Source organism: Hyperolius riggenbachi, chromosome 11, assembly GCF_040937935.1.
Source record: "Hyperolius riggenbachi isolate aHypRig1 chromosome 11, aHypRig1.pri, whole genome shotgun sequence".
Lineage (NCBI taxonomy): Eukaryota > Metazoa > Chordata > Amphibia > Anura > Hyperoliidae > Hyperolius > Hyperolius riggenbachi.
The window spans coordinates 247,362,627-247,383,349 of NC_090656.1; the positions used below are offsets into that span (position 1 = coordinate 247,362,627).

A 20,723-nucleotide genomic window follows, 5' to 3' on the forward strand; every position below is an offset into this window, starting at 1 on the left:
ACACTCTGTGTACACGGCTCAGCCTGACTATGTACCATTGTTTACTGACACTCTGTGTACACGGCTTAGCCTGGCTATATAGCATTGTGTGTACTGCCACTGTGCACCTCGCTCAGCCACGCTATATATAGCATTGTGTTTTCTGACACTCTGTGTACACGGCTTAGCCTGACTATATAGCATTGTGTGTACTGCCACTGTGCACCTCGCTCAGCCACGCTATATATAGCATTGTGTTTTCTGACACTCTGTGTACACGGCTTAGCCTGACTATATAGCATTGTGTGTACTGCCACTGTGTACCTCGCTCAGCCACGCTATATATAGCATTGTGTTTTCTGACACTCTGTGTACACGGCTTAGCCTGACTATATAGCATTGTGTGTACTGCCACTGTGCACCTCGCTCAGCCACGCTATATATAGCATTGTGTTTACTGCCACTCTGTGTACACCGCTCAGCCAGACTATATACCATTGTTTACTGACACTCTGTGTACACCGCTCAGCCAGACTATAGACCATTGTTTACTGACACTCTGTGTACACGGCTCAGCCTGACTATGTACCATTGTTTACTGACACTCTGTGTACACGGCTTAGCCTGGCTATATAGCATTGTGTGTACTGCCACTGTGCACCTCGCTCAGCCACGCTATATATAGCATTGTGTTTTCTGACACTCTGTGTACACGGCTTAGCCTGACTATATAGCATTGTGTGTACTGCCACTGTGCACCTCGCTCAGCCACGCTATATATAGCATTGTGTTTTCTGACACTCTGTGTACACGGCTTAGCCTGACTATATAGCAATGTGTGTACTGCCACTGTGCACCTCGCTCAGCCACGCTATATATAGCATTGTGTTTACTGACACTCTGTGTACACCGCTCAGCCAGACTATATACCATTGTTTACTGACACTCTGTGTACACGGCTCAGCCTGACTATATAGCATTGTGTGTACTGCCACTGTGCACCTCGCTCAGCCACGCTATATATAGCATTGTTTTTACTGCCACTCTGTGTACACCGCTCAGCCAGACTATATACCATTGTTTACTGACACTCTGTGTACACCGCTCAGCCAGACTATATACCATTGTTTACTGACACTCTGTGTACACGGCTCAGCCTGACTATATAGCATTGTGTGTACTGCCACTGTGCACCTCGCTCAGCCACGCTATATATAGCATTGTGTTTTCTGACACTCTGTGTACACGGCTTAGCCTGACTATATAGCATTGTGTGTACTGCCACTGTGCACCTCGCTCAGCCACGCTATATATAGCATTGTGTTTACTGCCACTCTGTGTACACCGCTCAGCCAGACTATATACCATTGTTTACTGACACTCTGTGTACACCGCTCAGCCAGACTATATACCATTGTTTACTGACACTCTGTGTACACGGCTCAGCCTGACTATATAGCATTGTGTGTACTGCCACTGTGTTCCTCGCTCAGCCACGCTATATATAGCATTGTTTACTGACACTCTGTGTACACGGGTCAGCCAGACTATATAGCATTGTGTGTACTGCCACTCTGTGTACACGGCTCAGCCAGACTATATAGCATTGTGTGTACTGCCACTCTGTGTACACCGCTCAGCCAGACTATATAGCATTGTGTGTACTGCCACTCTGTGTACACCGCTCAGCCAGACTATATAGCATTGTGTGTACTGCCACTCTGTGTACACCGCTCAGCCAGACTATATACCATTGTTTACTGACACTGTGTGTACACCGCTCAGCCAGACTATATAGCATTGTGTGTACTGCCACTGTGTACCTCGCTCAGCCACGCTATATATAGCATTGTTTACTGCCACTCTGTGTACACCGCTCAGCCAGACTATATAGCATTGTGTGTACTGCCACTCTGTGTACACCGCTCAGCCAGACTATATAGCATTGTGTTTACTTCCACTCTGTGTCTGCTGGGACTGGGAACAGTAGTACACCGCTCACCTGCCACTGTATAGCATTGTGCTCTGTGTCGCTGCTGGGAATAGTGGTACACCGCTCACCCGCCACTGTATAGCATTGTGCTCTGTGTCGCTGCTGGGAATAGTGGTACTGTATAGCATTTCTGTACTGCCACTGTACTGCTGCCAGTCAGCGTGTACTGTAAGGATAAGTGAAATGAGGAAGAAATCCGGTGAAAGAGGAAGGGGCAAGGGAAGAGGTGTTTCCCCTGACGGTTCACGTACAGGCCACAGGGGAGCACCCAAGAAAACCCACTCAATACCGCCCATGTTGTCCAGGACAACAACCCTCACAGATCCAAAAGAACAGGACCAGATAATTACTTGGATGACCTCTCAAGCGTCCAGCAGTGGGTTAAGCAGCACCAGCACATCACGCACGAGGTCCGAGTCCTCAGCCAGTTACAAGGAGCCAGTGGGCACAAAGCTGACACAACCGGCAGCGACACCACGCACACAACTGCCAGATAACCAGTCCGATGAATTACCTCAGGACACAATGGGGTATTCGCAGGAGCTATTCCCAGCCCAACAAACTTCCACCTTTCAAAGGTCAATGGAGGAACAGCCAGAAATGTTGTGCCCGGATTCACAACCATTAACTGTGGGAAATGCACCGCACACTGAAATACAAGGCGAGTCCGAGGAGGACTCGGAAACCCAAATCCCAGAGCAAGTTGGGCAGGAGGGGTTGCAATTGCAGGAGGTCGGCCGACAAGATCTGGAAGACGACGTTGGAGTGAGCTGCGCAGAGGTTGTTCTGGGGAGCTCTACTCCACGGCGGCGGCCCCCCACAATGACATATGACGAGTTTGAGGAGATGGAAGAGGAGGGTATGGACAATGTGGACATAGACCCAGATTTTGTTTCTGAACGAGAACATCGCCGTCGTAGCAGCAGCACAGATGAGTCTGTTGAAGAACCCACTGCTGCACGAGTTCGCCTTGTGCCACAAGGTAGGCGGCGCGCAATTTCAGGCACCACAAGCGTGGAAGTTCAAGTGAGAGGCAAAAGAGGAGCAAACAGAAATCGCCAGCAAGGAGGCAGGTGCTCCAAAGTCTGGGCTTTCTTTGAAGACTGCACTGAGGATGTTACCATGGCGATTTGCAAGGTGTGCAAGACCCGCCTGAGCAGGGGGAAAAGTATTAACAACCTCTCCACCACCAGCATGAGCCGCCACATGCTATCCAAACATCCCACTCTGTGGGCAAACGCGGCAGGACAGGGTACCAGCAACACTGCCTCCCTTGGGTTCACCAGACTCACCACCAGACCCGCCTCAGCAGCAGCAGTAGCCCAGCCATTGCGTGGTTCACAACATTCACAAACATCAGACGACACTGACACTGTCACTTTCCGGAGTAGTGCTCTTGAGGTCTCCCAGTGTTCATCAAACACAACAACCAACAGCCCTTCCGTGTGCAGCGCTACGGTTCAGTTGTCTGTGTCGGAGATGTTTGAGCGCAAGAGGAAATTGCCAGCAAATGACCCCCGGGCCGTGGCAATAACAGCCAGCATAGCCAAGCTTCTGGCCTGCGAAATGCTGCCATATCGAGTGGTGGAGACAAACAGCTTCAAGGGCATGATGTCAGTGGCCATCCCACGTTACGTGGTTCCCAGCCGCTACCACTTTGCGCGCTCTGCAGTGCCTGAGTTGCATGAGCACGTGGTCAGCAAAATAACCCGAAGCTTGAAGAATGCCGTTGCCTGCAAGGTTCACCTCACCACTGACACTTGGATGAGTGCGTTCGGACAGGGTCGATACATCTCCCTTACCGCGCACTGGGTGAACCTTGTGGAGCCTGGCAGCGATTCCTCACCTGCTACGGCGCGGGTGTTGCCCACGCCGCAAAAAGCTGCACCGCCGTCCCTCCCACTGGATAACAACAGCAGCACCTACCTCTCTGACTCCTTCTCCTCCAACGCATCTCAAAGCTGTACCTCATCCGGAAACGCTAACCCAGCAGCAGTAGGATCGTGGAAGCAGTGCAGCACAGCTGTTGGCATGCGTCAGCAAGCGTTGCTGAAGCTGATCTGCCTTGGGGATAAGCAGCACACAGGGGAGGAAATTTGGAAGGGAATAAAGGAACAGACGGATTTGTGGCTGGCACCGCTGGACCTGAAACCGGGCATGGTTGTGTGTGATAATGGGAGTAATCTCATTCGCGCTTTAAGGTTGGCTAAGCTGACACACATCCCTTGCCTGGCGCACGTGATGAACCTAGTAGTTCAGCGGTTCCTGAGGACATACCCAGGCGTGGCCGATCTTCTGTTGAAGGTGCGTCGAGTGGCCAAACATTGTAGAAATTCCAGTACTGCTTCGGGGGCACTCGCCAAGATGCAGGAGCGCTTCAATCTCCCCCACCATCGCTTGCTGTGTGATGTCCCTATGCGCTGGAATTCTACGCTGCACATGCTAGCACGCTTTTGTGAGCAGAAGAGTGCAGTGGTCCAGTACATGACGGCGCAGTACCGAGGCGCATCCGGACAGCTGCCAAGCTTCTGTGGATCCGATTGGGCCAACATGTTGGACCTCTGCCAAGTCCTCCAAAATTTTGAGCAATCCACGTTGCTTGTGAGCAGTGACAACTCTTCAGTCAGCATTACCATACCACTGCTGTGTTTACTGAAGAGGTCAATGTTGAAAATCAAGGAAACAGCTGTCATGATGCAACTGGGGGAATCTGAAGGAGAAAACGATCAGCGTGATGGTACCAACATCAGGCCATCCGCCTCAGGGAACGCTGGCCCCAGCAGCTATGACGAAGAAGAGGAGGAGGAACAGCTGGAGTTGGAGCAGGAATTTCATGCCACCACTGACGAGGGCCAGAGCGGTGCACGTTGGACTTCCACAATTCAGCGCGAATGGTCAGCAGAAGCAGACCAGGAGGAAGGTGACGACTATGATGCATCACAACAACTATCACAACGCTCACAAGAGGATGATGAGGATTCTGGTAGGACTCTGGCACACATGGCTCAATTCATGCTAGACTGCATTGAACGCGACCCACGCATTGTGCGCATTCTGGACAACACCAATTACTGGGTTTATACCCTTCTGGATCCACGGTACAAACACAATGTTCCAAAACTGCTTGAAGAAAGAGTCAGACAGGTCAAAATGGAAGAATACCAGCAGGCCCTTGTGGAGACTTTAGAGAGGAGATTGACATCCTCCCCCTCCTCTAGCCAGTTGTACGCCGACAGACTGACTTCCGCAAACCCAGGACGACCAGGAGGGCAGCAAACAACGCAAGCCGCAGCTAGTGCCCAAAAGGGAATGGTATCGGCAGTGTCCTTGGAGTGGGAAAATTTTCTGACACCCATGCAGCAGCAGCCCACTGAACAGCAAGCGTGCAGATCCACCTCCAACACCGATCGCCTGGGGAAGATGGTCAAGGACTACATGTCAGATGACGTAGCTGTGTCGAACAATCCATCTGCACCCTTCAACTATTGGGTATCGAAGCTAGACACCTGGCACGAACTGGCAATGTACGCAATAGAGGTGCTGGCTTGCCCGGCAGCCAGCGTTATGTCGGAACGCTGTTTCAGTGCTGCCGGAGGCATCGTCACAGATCGGCGTATCCGCCTCTCCAAAGAAAATGCAGACCGTCTGACTCAAATTAAAATGAATCAATCCTGGATTGGAAATGACTACGCAACACTCCAGGACCCCAACCAAGTAACATGACCAATGAACATCTGGGATGGTGTAGCGTTTCCGGTCCCTGTTTATTGAACCTCTCATCTGTATTACATTTATGACTGCATGGCGGCAAAAAGCATTGCTGCTATATCCGCACGCTTTTTGTCCTCATGCAAGGCCTGGGTTGTTGTGTCTCAAAAAGCATGGCCTTCTCCTCCTGCGCCTGCTCCTGTTCCATCCCGTGTGCTGCTGCTGCTGCTGGGTTAGCGTTGCCGGTCCCTGTTTATGGAACCTCTTATCTTTATTACATTTATGACTGCATGGCGGTACAAAGCATGCTATCCGCACGCTTCTTGTCCTCATGCAAGGCCTGGGTTGTTGTGTCTCACAAAGCGTGGCCTTCTCCTTCTGCGCCTCCTCCTGTTCCATCACGTCTGCTGCTGCTGGGTTAGCGTTGCCGCGTGGTCCCTGTTTATTGAACCACTTATCTTTATTACATTTATGACTGCATGGCGGTACAAAGCATGCTATCCGCACGCTTCTTGTCCTCATGCAAGGCCTGGGTTGTTGTGTCTCACAAAGCGTGGCCTTCTCCTCCTGCGCCACCCTCCTCCTGTTCCATCACGTGTGCTGCTGCTGGGTTAGCATTACCGGTCCCTTTTCCTGGAACCTCTTATATGTATTACATTTATGACTGCATGCCGACAAAAAGCATGTTACCTGTGCAAAGAAAACAGACATTTCCCGCATTTAAAAGACAGTTTTCCCTTTGAAACTTTAAAATCGATTTTCTCAAAAACTATAAGCTCTTTTTGCTAAATTTTTTTTTCCTCTTGTACCCACTCCCAAGGTGCACATACCCTGTAAATTTGGGGTATGTAGCATGTAAGGAAGCTTTACAAAGCACAAAAGTTCGGGTCCCCATTGACTTCCATTATGTTCGGAGTTCGGGTCGAACACCCGAACATTGCGGCCATGTTCGGCCTGTTCGGCCCGAACCCGAACATCTAGATGTTCGCCCAACACTATTGGCCAATCACTGACCAATTTTACAACCTCCAGGGCTGTGGAGGAGGAGTAATCTTGTTGTACCTGGAGTCGAAGTTGGAGTCGGTGGCTTCGTAAACTGAGGAGTCGGAGTTTGGAGTCAGAGAATTTTTTACTAGGCATAAGCCCAACCCGTTTAAAACAGGTGCTAGGGCTCAGCTGTGACCCCCCCCCCCCCTCACCACCACCTTGCCCATGCCACAAGCCACGCCTCGATAGCACACGGCCGCGCTCCCCACCACGTTTACATGGCTGCGCTACCCCTGCACCTGTCCTCCTGCTCTCCAACGTCCGTGCGACACATGCGCAGTAACGCAAACGCAGGGACACAGGGATTTTATTATAGAGGATAAAGTTACACTGTACAAATTAAAAAGACTTTTGCAGAATCCGCTATTTTTTGCAGATGTACGCTATTGTGTGTAATCCACATTTCTGATTGGCAACCGTGGTAAACTTCTGCATTCTCTGATTGACCTAATACTTCGGAGTCTTCTGATTGGCCTAAAACTTCCACGGTAATCTGATTCACGAGGTACAATACTGATTCTCTGGTTGGTCTAACGCAGGGGTGTCAAAATCAAATACAAAGTGGGACGAAATCTAACACTGGCACCAAGTTGTGGGCTAACCTGTGTCTTGTGGCCACCTCTCTCCCTTATGAAGTACCCTTGTGTCTTATGCCTTCCCTTATCCAGTTCTCTGTGGACACTTAGTGACATGATGGTAGGAATTACATTGTAAGCTTCTTTGTGGACAGAGTGACATGATGGCAGGAATTAGATTGTAAGCTCCTCTGAGGACAGTTAGTGACATGATGGTAGGAATTAGAGTGTAAGCTCCTCTGAGGACACTTAGTGACATGATGGCAGGAATTAGATTGTAAGCTCCTCTGAGGACACTTAGTAACATGATGGCAGGAATTAGATTGTAAGCTCCTCTGAGGACACTTAGTAACATGATGGCAGGAATTAGATTGTTAGCTCCTCTGAGGACAGTTAGTGACACGATGGTAGGAATTCGATTGTAAGCTCCTCTGAGGACACTTAGTGACATGATGGTAGGAATTAGATTGTAAGCTCCTCTGAGGACACCTAGTGACATGATGGTAGAAATTAGATTGTAAACTTCTCTGAGGACAGTTAGTGACATGATGGCAGGAATGAGATTGTAAGCTCCTCTGAGGACACTTAGTGACACGATGGTAGGAATTATATTGTAAGCTCCTCTGAGGACAGTTAGTGACATGATGGTAGGAATTAGATTGTAAGCTCCTCTGAGGACACTTAGTGACATGATGGCAGGAATTAGATTGTAAGCTCCTCTGAGGACACTTAGGGCAGAATGGTAGGAATTAGATTGTAAGCTCCTCTGAGGACAGTTAGTGACATGATGGTAGGAATTAGATTGTAAGCTCCTCTGAGGACACTTAGTGACACGATGGCAGGAATTAGATTGTAAGCTCCTCTGAGGACACTTAGTGACATGATGGCAGGAATTAGATTGTAAGCTCCTCTGAGGACACTTAGTGACATGATGGTAGGAATTAGAGTGTAAGCTCCTCTGAGGACAGTTAGTGACACAATGGTAGGAATTAGATTGTAAGCTCCTCTGAGGACACTTAGTAACATGATGGCAGGAATTAGATTGTAAGCTCCTCTGAGGACACTTAGTAACATGATGGCAGGAATTAGATTGTTAGCTCCTCTGAGGACAGTTAGTGACACGATGGTAGGAATTCGATTGTAAGCTCCTCTGAGGACACTTAGTGACATGATGGTAGGAATTAGATTGTAAGCTCCTCTGAGGACACCTAGTGACATGATGGTAGAAATTAGATTGTAAACTTCTCTGAGGACAGTTAGTGACATGATGGCAGGAATGAGATTGTAAGCTCCTCTGAGGACACTTAGTGACACGATGGTAGGAATTATATTGTAAGCTCCTCTGAGGACAGTTAGTGACATGATGGTAGGAATTAGATTGTAAGCTCCTCTGAGGACACTTAGTGACATGATGGCAGGAATTAGATTGTAAGCTCCTCTGAGGACACTTAGGGCAGAATGGTAGGAATTAGATTGTAAGCTCCTCTGAGGACAGTTAGTGACATGATGGTAGGAATTAGATTGTAAGCTCCTCTGAGGACACTTAGTGACACGATGGCAGGAATTAGATTGTAAGCTCCTCTGAGGACACTTAGTGACATGATGGCAGGAATTAGATTGTAAGCTCCTCTGAGGACACTTAGTGACATGATGGTAGGAATTAGAGTGTAAGCTCCTCTGAGGACAGTTAGTGACACAATGGTAGGAATTAGATTGTAAGCTCCTCTGAGGACACTTAGTGACATGATGGTAGGAATTAGAGTGTAAACTCCTCTGAGGACAGTTAGTGACATGATGGTAGGAATTAGAGTGTAAGCTCCTCTGAGGACACTTAGTGACATGATGGCAGGAATTAGATTGTAAGCTCCTCTGAGGACACTTAGTGACATGATGGCAGGAATTAGATTGTAAGCTCCTCTGAGGACACTTAGTGACATGATGGCAGGAATTAGATTGTAAGCTCCTCTGAGGACACTTAGTGACATGATGGTAGGAATTAGAGTGTAAGCTCCTCGAAGGACAGTTAGTGACATGATGGTAGGAATTAGATTGTAAGCTCCTCTGAGGACACTTAGTGACATGATGGCAGGAATTAGATTGTAAACTTCTCTGAGGACAGTTAGTGACATGATGGCAGGAATTAGATTGTAAGCTCCTCTGAGGACACTTAGTGACATGATGGCAGGAATTAGATTGTAAGCTTCTCTGAGGACACTTAGTGACATGATGGCAGGAATGAGATTGTAAGCTCCTCTGAGGACACTTAGTGACATGATGGTAGGAATTAGAGTGTAAGCTCCTCTGAGGACAGTTAGTGACACAATGGTAGGAATTCGATTGTAAGCTCCTCTGAGGACACTTAGTGACATGATGGTAGGAATTAGAGTGTAAGCTCCTCTGAGGACAGTTAGTGACATGATGGTAGGAATTAGATTGTAAGCTCCTCTGAGGACACTTAGTGACACGATGGCAGGAATTAGATTGTAAGCTCCTCTGAGGACACTTAGTGACATGATGGCAGGAATTAGATTGTAAGCTCCTCTGAGGACACTTAGTGACATGATGGTAGGAATTAGAGTGTAAGCTCCTCGAAGGACAGTTAGTGACATGATGGTAGGAATTAGATTGTAAGCTCCTCTGAGGACACTTAGTGACATGATGGTAGGAATTAGAGTGTAAACTCCTCTGAGGACAGTTAGTGACATGATGGTAGGAATTAGAGTGTAAGCTCCTCTGAGGACACTTAGTGACATGATGGCAGGAATTAGATTGTAAGCTCCTCTGAGGACACTTAGTGACATGATGGCAGGAATTAGATTGTAAGCTCCTCTGAGGACACTTAGTGACATGATGGCAGGAATTAGATTGTAAGCTCCTCTGAGGACACTTAGTGACATGATGGTAGGAATTAGAGTGTAAGCTCCTCGAAGGACAGTTAGTGACACAATGGTAGGAATTAGATTGTAAGCTCCTCTGAGGACACTTAGTGACATGATGGTAGGAATTAGAGTGTAAACTCCTCTGAGGACAGTTAGTGACATGATGGTAGGAATTAGAGTGTAAGCTCCTCTGAGGACACTTAGTGACATGATGGCAGGAATTAGATTGTAAGCTCCTCTGAGGACACTTAGTGACATGATGGCAGGAATTAGATTGTAAGCTCCTCTGAGGACACTTAGTGACATGATGGCAGGAATTAGATTGTAAGCTCCTCTGAGGACACTTAGTGACATGATGGTAGGAATTAGAGTGTAAGCTCCTCGAAGGACAGTTAGTGACATGATGGTAGGAATTAGATTGTAAGCTCCTCTGAGGACACTTAGTGACATGATGGCAGGAATTAGATTGTAAACTTCTCTGAGGACAGTTAGTGACATGATGGCAGGAATGAGATTGTAAGCTCCTCTGAGGACACTTAGTGACATGATGGCAGGAATTAGAGTGTAAGCTCCTCTGAGGACACTTAGTGACATGATGGTAGGAATTACATTGTAAGCTTCTTTGTGGACAGAGTGACATGATGGCAGGAATTAGATTGTAAGCTCCTCTGAGGACAGTTAGTGACATGATGGTAGGAATTAGAGTGTAAGCTCCTCTGAGGACACTTAGTGACATGATGGCAGGAATTAGATTGTAAGCTCCTCTGAGGACACTTAGTAACATGATGGCAGGAATTAGATTGTAAGCTCCTCTGAGGACACTTAGTAACATGATGGCAGGAATTAGATTGTTAGCTCCTCTGAGGACAGTTAGTGACACGATGGTAGGAATTCGATTGTAAGCTCCTCTGAGGACACTTAGTGACATGATGGTAGGAATTAGATTGTAAGCTCCTCTGAGGACACCTAGTGACATGATGGTAGAAATTAGATTGTAAACTTCTCTGAGGACAGTTAGTGACATGATGGCAGGAATGAGATTGTAAGCTCCTCTGAGGACACTTAGTGACACGATGGTAGGAATTATATTGTAAGCTCCTCTGAGGACAGTTAGTGACATGATGGTAGGAATTAGATTGTAAGCTCCTCTGAGGACACTTAGTGACATGATGGCAGGAATTAGATTGTAAGCTCCTCTGAGGACACTTAGGGCAGAATGGTAGGAATTAGATTGTAAGCTCCTCTGAGGACAGTTAGTGACATGATGGTAGGAATTAGATTGTAAGCTCCTCTGAGGACACTTAGTGACACGATGGCAGGAATTAGATTGTAAGCTCCTCTGAGGACACTTAGTGACATGATGGCAGGAATTAGATTGTAAGCTCCTCTGAGGACACTTAGTGACATGATGGTAGGAATTAGAGTGTAAGCTCCTCTGAGGACAGTTAGTGACACAATGGTAGGAATTAGATTGTAAGCTCCTCTGAGGACACTTAGTAACATGATGGCAGGAATTAGATTGTAAGCTCCTCTGAGGACACTTAGTAACATGATGGCAGGAATTAGATTGTTAGCTCCTCTGAGGACAGTTAGTGACACGATGGTAGGAATTCGATTGTAAGCTCCTCTGAGGACACTTAGTGACATGATGGTAGGAATTAGATTGTAAGCTCCTCTGAGGACACCTAGTGACATGATGGTAGAAATTAGATTGTAAACTTCTCTGAGGACAGTTAGTGACATGATGGCAGGAATGAGATTGTAAGCTCCTCTGAGGACACTTAGTGACACGATGGTAGGAATTATATTGTAAGCTCCTCTGAGGACAGTTAGTGACATGATGGTAGGAATTAGATTGTAAGCTCCTCTGAGGACACTTAGTGACATGATGGCAGGAATTAGATTGTAAGCTCCTCTGAGGACACTTAGGGCAGAATGGTAGGAATTAGATTGTAAGCTCCTCTGAGGACAGTTAGTGACATGATGGTAGGAATTAGATTGTAAGCTCCTCTGAGGACACTTAGTGACACGATGGCAGGAATTAGATTGTAAGCTCCTCTGAGGACACTTAGTGACATGATGGCAGGAATTAGATTGTAAGCTCCTCTGAGGACACTTAGTGACATGATGGTAGGAATTAGAGTGTAAGCTCCTCTGAGGACAGTTAGTGACACAATGGTAGGAATTAGATTGTAAGCTCCTCTGAGGACACTTAGTGACATGATGGTAGGAATTAGAGTGTAAACTCCTCTGAGGACAGTTAGTGACATGATGGTAGGAATTAGAGTGTAAGCTCCTCTGAGGACACTTAGTGACATGATGGCAGGAATTAGATTGTAAGCTCCTCTGAGGACACTTAGTGACATGATGGCAGGAATTAGATTGTAAGCTCCTCTGAGGACACTTAGTGACATGATGGCAGGAATTAGATTGTAAGCTCCTCTGAGGACACTTAGTGACATGATGGTAGGAATTAGAGTGTAAGCTCCTCGAAGGACAGTTAGTGACATGATGGTAGGAATTAGATTGTAAGCTCCTCTGAGGACACTTAGTGACATGATGGCAGGAATTAGATTGTAAACTTCTCTGAGGACAGTTAGTGACATGATGGCAGGAATTAGATTGTAAGCTCCTCTGAGGACACTTAGTGACATGATGGCAGGAATTAGATTGTAAGCTTCTCTGAGGACACTTAGTGACATGATGGCAGGAATGAGATTGTAAGCTCCTCTGAGGACACTTAGTGACATGATGGTAGGAATTAGAGTGTAAGCTCCTCTGAGGACAGTTAGTGACACAATGGTAGGAATTCGATTGTAAGCTCCTCTGAGGACACTTAGTGACATGATGGTAGGAATTAGAGTGTAAGCTCCTCTGAGGACAGTTAGTGACATGATGGTAGGAATTAGATTGTAAGCTCCTCTGAGGACACTTAGTGACACGATGGCAGGAATTAGATTGTAAGCTCCTCTGAGGACACTTAGTGACATGATGGCAGGAATTAGATTGTAAGCTCCTCTGAGGACACTTAGTGACATGATGGTAGGAATTAGAGTGTAAGCTCCTCGAAGGACAGTTAGTGACATGATGGTAGGAATTAGATTGTAAGCTCCTCTGAGGACACTTAGTGACATGATGGTAGGAATTAGAGTGTAAACTCCTCTGAGGACAGTTAGTGACATGATGGTAGGAATTAGAGTGTAAGCTCCTCTGAGGACACTTAGTGACATGATGGCAGGAATTAGATTGTAAGCTCCTCTGAGGACACTTAGTGACATGATGGCAGGAATTAGATTGTAAGCTCCTCTGAGGACACTTAGTGACATGATGGCAGGAATTAGATTGTAAGCTCCTCTGAGGACACTTAGTGACATGATGGTAGGAATTAGAGTGTAAGCTCCTCGAAGGACAGTTAGTGACACAATGGTAGGAATTAGATTGTAAGCTCCTCTGAGGACACTTAGTGACATGATGGTAGGAATTAGAGTGTAAACTCCTCTGAGGACAGTTAGTGACATGATGGTAGGAATTAGAGTGTAAGCTCCTCTGAGGACACTTAGTGACATGATGGCAGGAATTAGATTGTAAGCTCCTCTGAGGACACTTAGTGACATGATGGCAGGAATTAGATTGTAAGCTCCTCTGAGGACACTTAGTGACATGATGGCAGGAATTAGATTGTAAGCTCCTCTGAGGACACTTAGTGACATGATGGTAGGAATTAGAGTGTAAGCTCCTCGAAGGACAGTTAGTGACATGATGGTAGGAATTAGATTGTAAGCTCCTCTGAGGACACTTAGTGACATGATGGCAGGAATTAGATTGTAAACTTCTCTGAGGACAGTTAGTGACATGATGGCAGGAATGAGATTGTAAGCTCCTCTGAGGACACTTAGTGCCATGATGGTAGGAATTAGATTGTAAGCTCCTCTGAGGACAGTTAGTGACATGATGGTAGGAATTAGATTGTAAGCTCCTCTGAGGACACTTAGTGACATGATGGCAGGAATTAGATTGTAAGCTTCTCTGAGGACACTTAGTGACATGATGGCAGGAATGAGATTGTAAGCTCCTCTGAGGACACTTAGTGACATGATGGTAGGAATTAGAGTGTAAGCTCCTCTGAGGACAGTTAGTGACACAATGGTAGGAATTAGAGTGTAAGCTCCTCTGAGGACACTTAGTGACATGATGGCAGGAATTAGATTGTAAGCTCCTCTGAGGACACTTAGTGACATGATGGCAGGAATTAGATTGTAAGCTCCTCTGAGGACACTTAGTGACATGATGGTAGGAATTAGATTGTAAGCTCCTCTGAGGACACTTAGTGACATGATGGCAGGAATTAGATTGTAAGCTCCTCTGAGGACAGTTAGTGACATGATGGCAGGAATTAGATTGTAAGCTCCTCTGAGGACACTTAGTGACATGATGGCAGGAATTAGATTGTAAGCTCCTCTGAGGACACTTAGTGACATGATGGTAGGGATTAGAGTGTAAGCTCCTCTGAGGACAGTTAGTGACATGATGGTAGGAATTAGAGTGTAAGCTCCTCTGAGGACACTTAGTGACATGATGGCAGGAATTAGATTGTAAGCTCCTCTGAGGACACTTAGTGACATGATGGCAGGAATTAGATTGTAAGCTCCTCTGAGGACACTTAGTGACATGATGGCAGGAATTAGATTGTAAGCTCCTCTGAGGACACTTAGTGACATGATCGCAGGGATTAGATTGTAAGCTCCTCTGAGGACACTTAGTGACATGATGGTAGGAATTAGAGTGTAAGCTCCTCTGAGGACACTTAGTGACATAATGGTAGGAATTAGATTGTAAACTCCTCTGAGGACACTTAGTGACATGATGGCAGGAATTAGATTGTAAGCTCCTCTGAGGACACTTAGTGACATGATGGCAGGAATTAGATTGTAAGCTCCTCTGAGGACACTTAGTGACATGATGGCAGGAATTAGATTGTAAGCTCCTCTGAGGACACTTAGTGACATGATCGCAGGAATTAGATTGTAAGCTCCTCTGAGGACACTTAGTGACATGATGGTAGGAATTAGAGTGTAAGCTCCTCTGAGGACAGTTAGTGACATGATGGCAGGAATTAGATTGTAAGCTCCTCTGAGGACACTTAGTGACATGATGGTAGGAATTAGAGTGTAAGCTCCTCTGAGGACACTTAGTGACATGATGGTAGGAATTAGATTGTAAACTCCTCTGAGGACACTTAGTGACATGATGGCAGGAATTAGATTGTAAGCTCCTCTGAGGACACTTAGTGACATGATGGCAGGAATTAGATTGTAAGCTCATCTGAGGACACTTAGTGACATGATGGCAGGAATTAGATTGTAAGCTCCTCTGAGGACACTTAGTGACATGATGGCAGGAATTAGATTGTAGGCTCATCTGAGGACACTTAGTGACATGATGGCAGAAATTAGATTGTAAGCTCCTCTGAGGACACTTAGTGACATGATGGCAGGAATTAGATTGTTAGCTCCTCTGAGGAAAGTTAGTGACATGATGGTAGGAATTAGATTGTAAGCTCCTCTGAGGACACTTAGTGACATGATGGCAGGAATTAGATTGTAGGCTCATCTGAAGACACTTAGTGACATGATGGCAGGAATTAGATTGTAAGCTCCTCTGAGGACACTTAGGGCAGAATGGTAGGAATTAGATTGTAAGCTCCTCTGAGGACAGTTAGTGACATGATGGTACGAATTAGATTGTAAGCTCCTCTGAGGACACTTAGTGACATGATGGTAGGAATTAGAGTGTAAGCTCCTCTGAGGACACTTAGTGACATGATGGCAGGAATTAGATTGTAAGCTCCTCTGAGGACACTTAGTGACATGATGGTAGGAATTAGATTGTAAGCTCCTCTGAGGACACTTAGTGACATGATGGTAGGAATTAGATTGTAAGCTCCTCTGAGGACACTTAGTGCCATGATGGTAGGAATTAGATTGTAAGCTCCTCTGAGGACACTTAGTGACATGATGGCAGGAATTAGATTGTAAGCTCCTCTGAGGACACTTAGTAACATGATCATAGGAATTAGATTGTAAGCTCCTCTGAGGACAGTTAGTGAAACTATGGTAGGAATTAGAGTGTAAGCTCCTCTGAGGACAGTTAGTGCCATGATGGTAGGAATTAGATTGTAGGCTCCTCTGAGGACAGTTAGTGACACGATGGTAGGAATTAGATTGTAAGCTCCTCTGAGGACAGTTAGTGTCATGATGGTAGGAATAAGATTGTAAGCTCCTCTGAGGACAGTTAGTGACACGATGGTAGGAATTAGATTGTAGGCTCCTCTGAGGACAGTTAGTGACACAATGGTAGGAATTAGATTGTAAGCTCCTCTGAGGACAGTTAGTGACATGATGGTAGGAATAAGATTGTAAGCTCATCTGAGGACAGTTAGTGACACGATGGTAGGAATTAGATTGTAAGCTCCTCTGAGGACAGTTAGTGACATGATGGTAAGAATTAGATTGTAAGCTCCTCTGAGGACAGTTAGAGACATGATGGTAGGAATTAGATTGTAGGCTCCTCTGAGGAGAGTTAGTGACATGATGGCAGGAATTAGATTGTAAGCTCCTCTGAAGACAGTTAGTGACATGATGGCAGGAATTAGATTGTAAGCTACTTGGCGAAAAGCACATTTGGTGAGTGACAGATGGCTCACAGATCTGTAAGTGCCCGTTCGCTGGTCCTTCATCCCCCTAGTGCTAGATGCGGCTGTTTGTAGCCGCCCACTGCTATGTGCAAACTCTATGTAGCAGGACGAATGTTTGGCAGGCTAAATACGACTGCCACCCTGCTACCCACAGCCCGCCCCTTGCTTTCCCGGTGCCCTAGACCATGGCCTTGCCTGAAATACGGCCACGTTTGAGATGAGAAAGAGGGACACTTAAGCCCTGCCCCTGTCACAGCCCTAGTCACACTTACCATAAAGATTTCATAAGAAAAATATGTTGTTTTATAATTCAAACCACACTGGTTCTTTGTATCCTGGTTCATTTTCCTTCATATTAACATTTTAAAATTAGTAATACATCAATTTAAAGGATGGGAATAAAGTTTAGAGTCAAACACATTTTTAGTAGAGAAATATATATATATTTACATAAAAAGAGGGACAAAGTCCTGAAAGAGGGACAAATGAGGAGGGAAGAGGGACAGGGCTCCAAAAGAGGGACAGTTGGGAGCTATGTAATTCGGATGAAGTAGCATTTATTTTACAACACCCCCCAGTGGGCCAGGATGCGGTTGTAGCCTCTGCACCCCCTATTATTGCTGCGCCGCTGGTGTCCTGTCGAAACAGCACTCCCATCGAGGTATCAAACCTCCTCTTCTGCGCACGCGCATAGCCTTTCTGCACATGTGCAGAAAGGCTATGGGCAAATTACTTAGAGATCCATCCGCGCCTTATCGATCCTTGCTGTTTCCACACGCCAGCAGCAGACAAGCCGCGTGGTGCCTGAGGATGCTGACCAGCCACTTGGTTACCTTCCCCCCCCCCCCCCAAGGCTTCCGCCAGCTGCCTGGTCACCCCCAGACCTGATAATTGTCCCCTGCTTACCCTAGCCTTCATATTTCAGACAGGTTAGTTGTGTGCACATCCGCGGCCGCAGAGCGGTAGGTTTCCGCCCGCTGCAGCCGCTGACTATGCTGAATTCCCGAGCGGAGAGCGAGGAAGAGGGAGCCCCAAGGTGAGGGAAGGGGGGGGGGGGGGCGGCCCCCCTTCCCCGCTGCTGTGCCCATGGCTCCCTCTTCTCTGCGCTGCTCCCCTCCTGGGGCAGTAGTTGGAAGGGGTATCAGGGACATTGAGGCAGTTAGAGGGGTTATCAGAGGCAGTTAGAGGGGGTATTTGTTGCAGTTGGAGGGAATACCAGAGGTCAATTTATCCTACCTGAAATTGTAAACCTATAAAGTAGTATATCTAGATGAAATAGGATATCTAGACACATTTATAGATCAATTGTCTATATATCCTACCTGAAACTAAGAAATTAAACAGTAGTAAATCCAGATGAAGTAGGATATCTAGACACATTGACAAGTCGATTGTCAATTTATCCAACCTGTTGTCATTTATATTTATTTAAAATTTAAACCAGCCAGGTCGTTTTGTCATAAATAAATCATACCTCCCAACTTTTTGAGATGAGAAAGAGGGAAACTTAAGCCACGCCCCTGCCACACCACTGATCACGCCCCCTGGCACACCCCTAGTCATGAATACCATAAAGATTTCATAAGAAAAATATGTTGTTTTAGAACTCAAACCACGCTGGTCCTTTCTATCCTGGTTCATTTTCCTTCATAGTAACAGTTTAAAATTAGAAATATATCAATTTAAAGGATGGTAATAAAGTTTAGAGTCAATCAAACACATATTTTAGAAGAGAACTATATATATTTACATAGAAAGAGGGACAAAGTCCTGAAAGAGGGACAAATGAGGAGGGACAGGGCTCCCAAAGAGGGACTGTCCCTCCAAAAGTGGTACACTTGGGATCTATGAATAAATCCCTATGGATTTATCCTACAATAGTAGGTAAGCTGCATTGAGTAGGATACTTAGACAAATGGACATATCACTTATCAATCAATCCTACATGGCAGTACAATTGTATGAAGTATATTAGTCTGACATATAAAATGACTCTACTACTCTATAGTCCGGGTATAATACCTCGACAACGTATATCACCAGCACATGACAACAGTTATACCACCAGCTGCGCGCGCATCTCACCAGCCAGGAGTGACGCCTTCCTCAGAGATTATTAGGGGGCTCCAGTCATTAGGGGGCGTGCCCCGGTCAGATACGCCCCCTCTCCCCTCCTCCTTGTTGTCCTGTCACCTTTGTACGCCGTTTTCTCTCAGCGCTGCAGCTCTGACTGATAGCTCCGCCCACCAATCCCGCTGCCCCGCCCCCCCCCCCGCTCTGACTGACAGGTCCGCCCGCCAATCACGCTGTTCCGGCCCCCGCACTCCTCCAGTCAGCGGCCAGCTCCCCGGCAGTGGGCGGAGCCCCTCGCAGGACATTATAGGGGAGAGCAGAGGCCGCTGTGAGCATTCAGTAATAAGTCAGTATTGCAGGAGCCATGGCGGAGCAGCGAGAGAAGAGCGCCGACCAGATGAAGCTGTGGAAGGAGAGTCGGGGCGGACAGGTAACTCCAGGACCGAGCATGACTGCATGTGTGTGTCCTGTGCATGGCTGCAGCCTGTCACCCTGACTGTAGCCCCCCCTTCATACCAGCAGCCCCCCTATGCCAGGGGTAGAGGTGACTGTAGCCCCCCTAATACCAGGGGCAGAGGTGACAGCAGCCCCCCTAAGACCTGGGGCAGAGGTGACAGCAGCCCCCCTAAGACCTGGGGCAGAGGTGACAGCAGCCCCCCTAATACCAGGGGCAGAGGTGACAGGAGCCCCCCTAAGACCAGGGGCAGAGGTGACAGGAGCCCCCCTAAGACCAGGGGCAGAGGTGACAGGAGCCCCCCTAAGACCAGGGGCAGAGGTGACAGGAGCCCCCCTAAGACCAGGGGCAGAGGTGACAGCAGCCCCCCTAAGACCTGGGGCAGAGGTGACAGCAGCCCCCCTAAGACCTGGGGCAGAGGTGACAGCAGCCCCCCTAAGACCTGGGGCAGAGGTGACTGTAGCCCCCCTAAGACCTGGGGCAGAGGTGACAGCAGCCCCCCTAAGACCTGGGGCAGAGGTGACAGCAGCCCCCCTAAGACCTGGGGCAGAGGTGACAGCAGCCCCCCTAAGACCTGGGGCAGAGGTGACAGCAGCCCCCCTAAGACCTGGGGCAGAGGTGACAGCAGCCCCCCTAAGACCTGGGGCAGAGGTGACAGCAGCCCCCCTAAGACCTGGGGCAGAGGTGACAGCAGCCCCCCTAAGACCTGGGGCAGAGGTGACAGCAGCCCCCCTAAGACCTGGGGCAGAGGTGACAGCAGCCCCCCTAAGACCTGGGGCAGAGGTGACAGCAGCCCCCCTAAGACCTGGGGCAGAGGTGACAGCAGCCCCCCTAAGACCTGGGGCAGAGGTGACAGCAGCCCCCCTAAGACCTGGGGCAGAGGTGACAGCAGCCCCCCTAAGACCTGGGGCAGAGGTGACAGCAGCCCCCCTAAGACCTGGGGCAGAGGTGACAGCAGCCCCCCTAAGACCTGGGGCAGAGGTGACAGCAGCCCCCCTAAGACCTGGGGCAGAGGTGACAGCAGCCCCCCTAAGACCTGGGGCAGAGGTGACAGCAGCCCCCCTAAGACCTGGGGCAGAGGTGACAGCAGCCCCCCTAAGACCTGGGGCAGAGGTGACAGCAGCCCCCCTAAGACCTGGGGCAGAGGTGACAGCAGCCCCCCTAAGACCTGGGGCAGAGGTGACAGCAGCCCCCCTAAGACCTGGGGCAGAGGTGACAGCAGCCCCCCTAAGACCTGGGGCAGAGGTGACAGCAGCCCCCCTAAGACCTGGGGCAGAGGTGACAGCAGCCCCCCTAAGACCTGGGGCAGAGGTGACAGCAG

General features: G+C 47.9%; 2 protein-coding genes across 2 annotated transcripts in view; one reads left to right on the forward strand and one right to left on the reverse strand.

The window, feature by feature from the left end:
* The window catches only part of LOC137538918 (protein phosphatase 1 regulatory subunit 36-like), a 113,450-nt gene extending 94,447 nt beyond the window's left edge, over positions 1–19,003 (reverse strand). The window contains exon 1 of the mRNA XM_068261349.1: positions 18,898–19,003. The gene's annotated coding sequence lies outside the window, so the exon portion shown is untranslated. The remainder of the gene's footprint in view (positions 1–18,897) is intronic.
* Positions 19,004–19,268: 265 nt separating this feature from the next.
* The window catches only part of LOC137538471 (catalase), a 73,972-nt gene continuing 72,517 nt past the window's right edge, over positions 19,269–20,723 (forward strand). Inside the window, exon 1 of the mRNA XM_068260683.1 lies at positions 19,269–19,378. Coding sequence (XP_068116784.1) covers positions 19,313–19,378 — 66 coding nt within the window. The 5' untranslated portion in view covers positions 19,269–19,312. The remainder of the gene's footprint in view (positions 19,379–20,723) is intronic.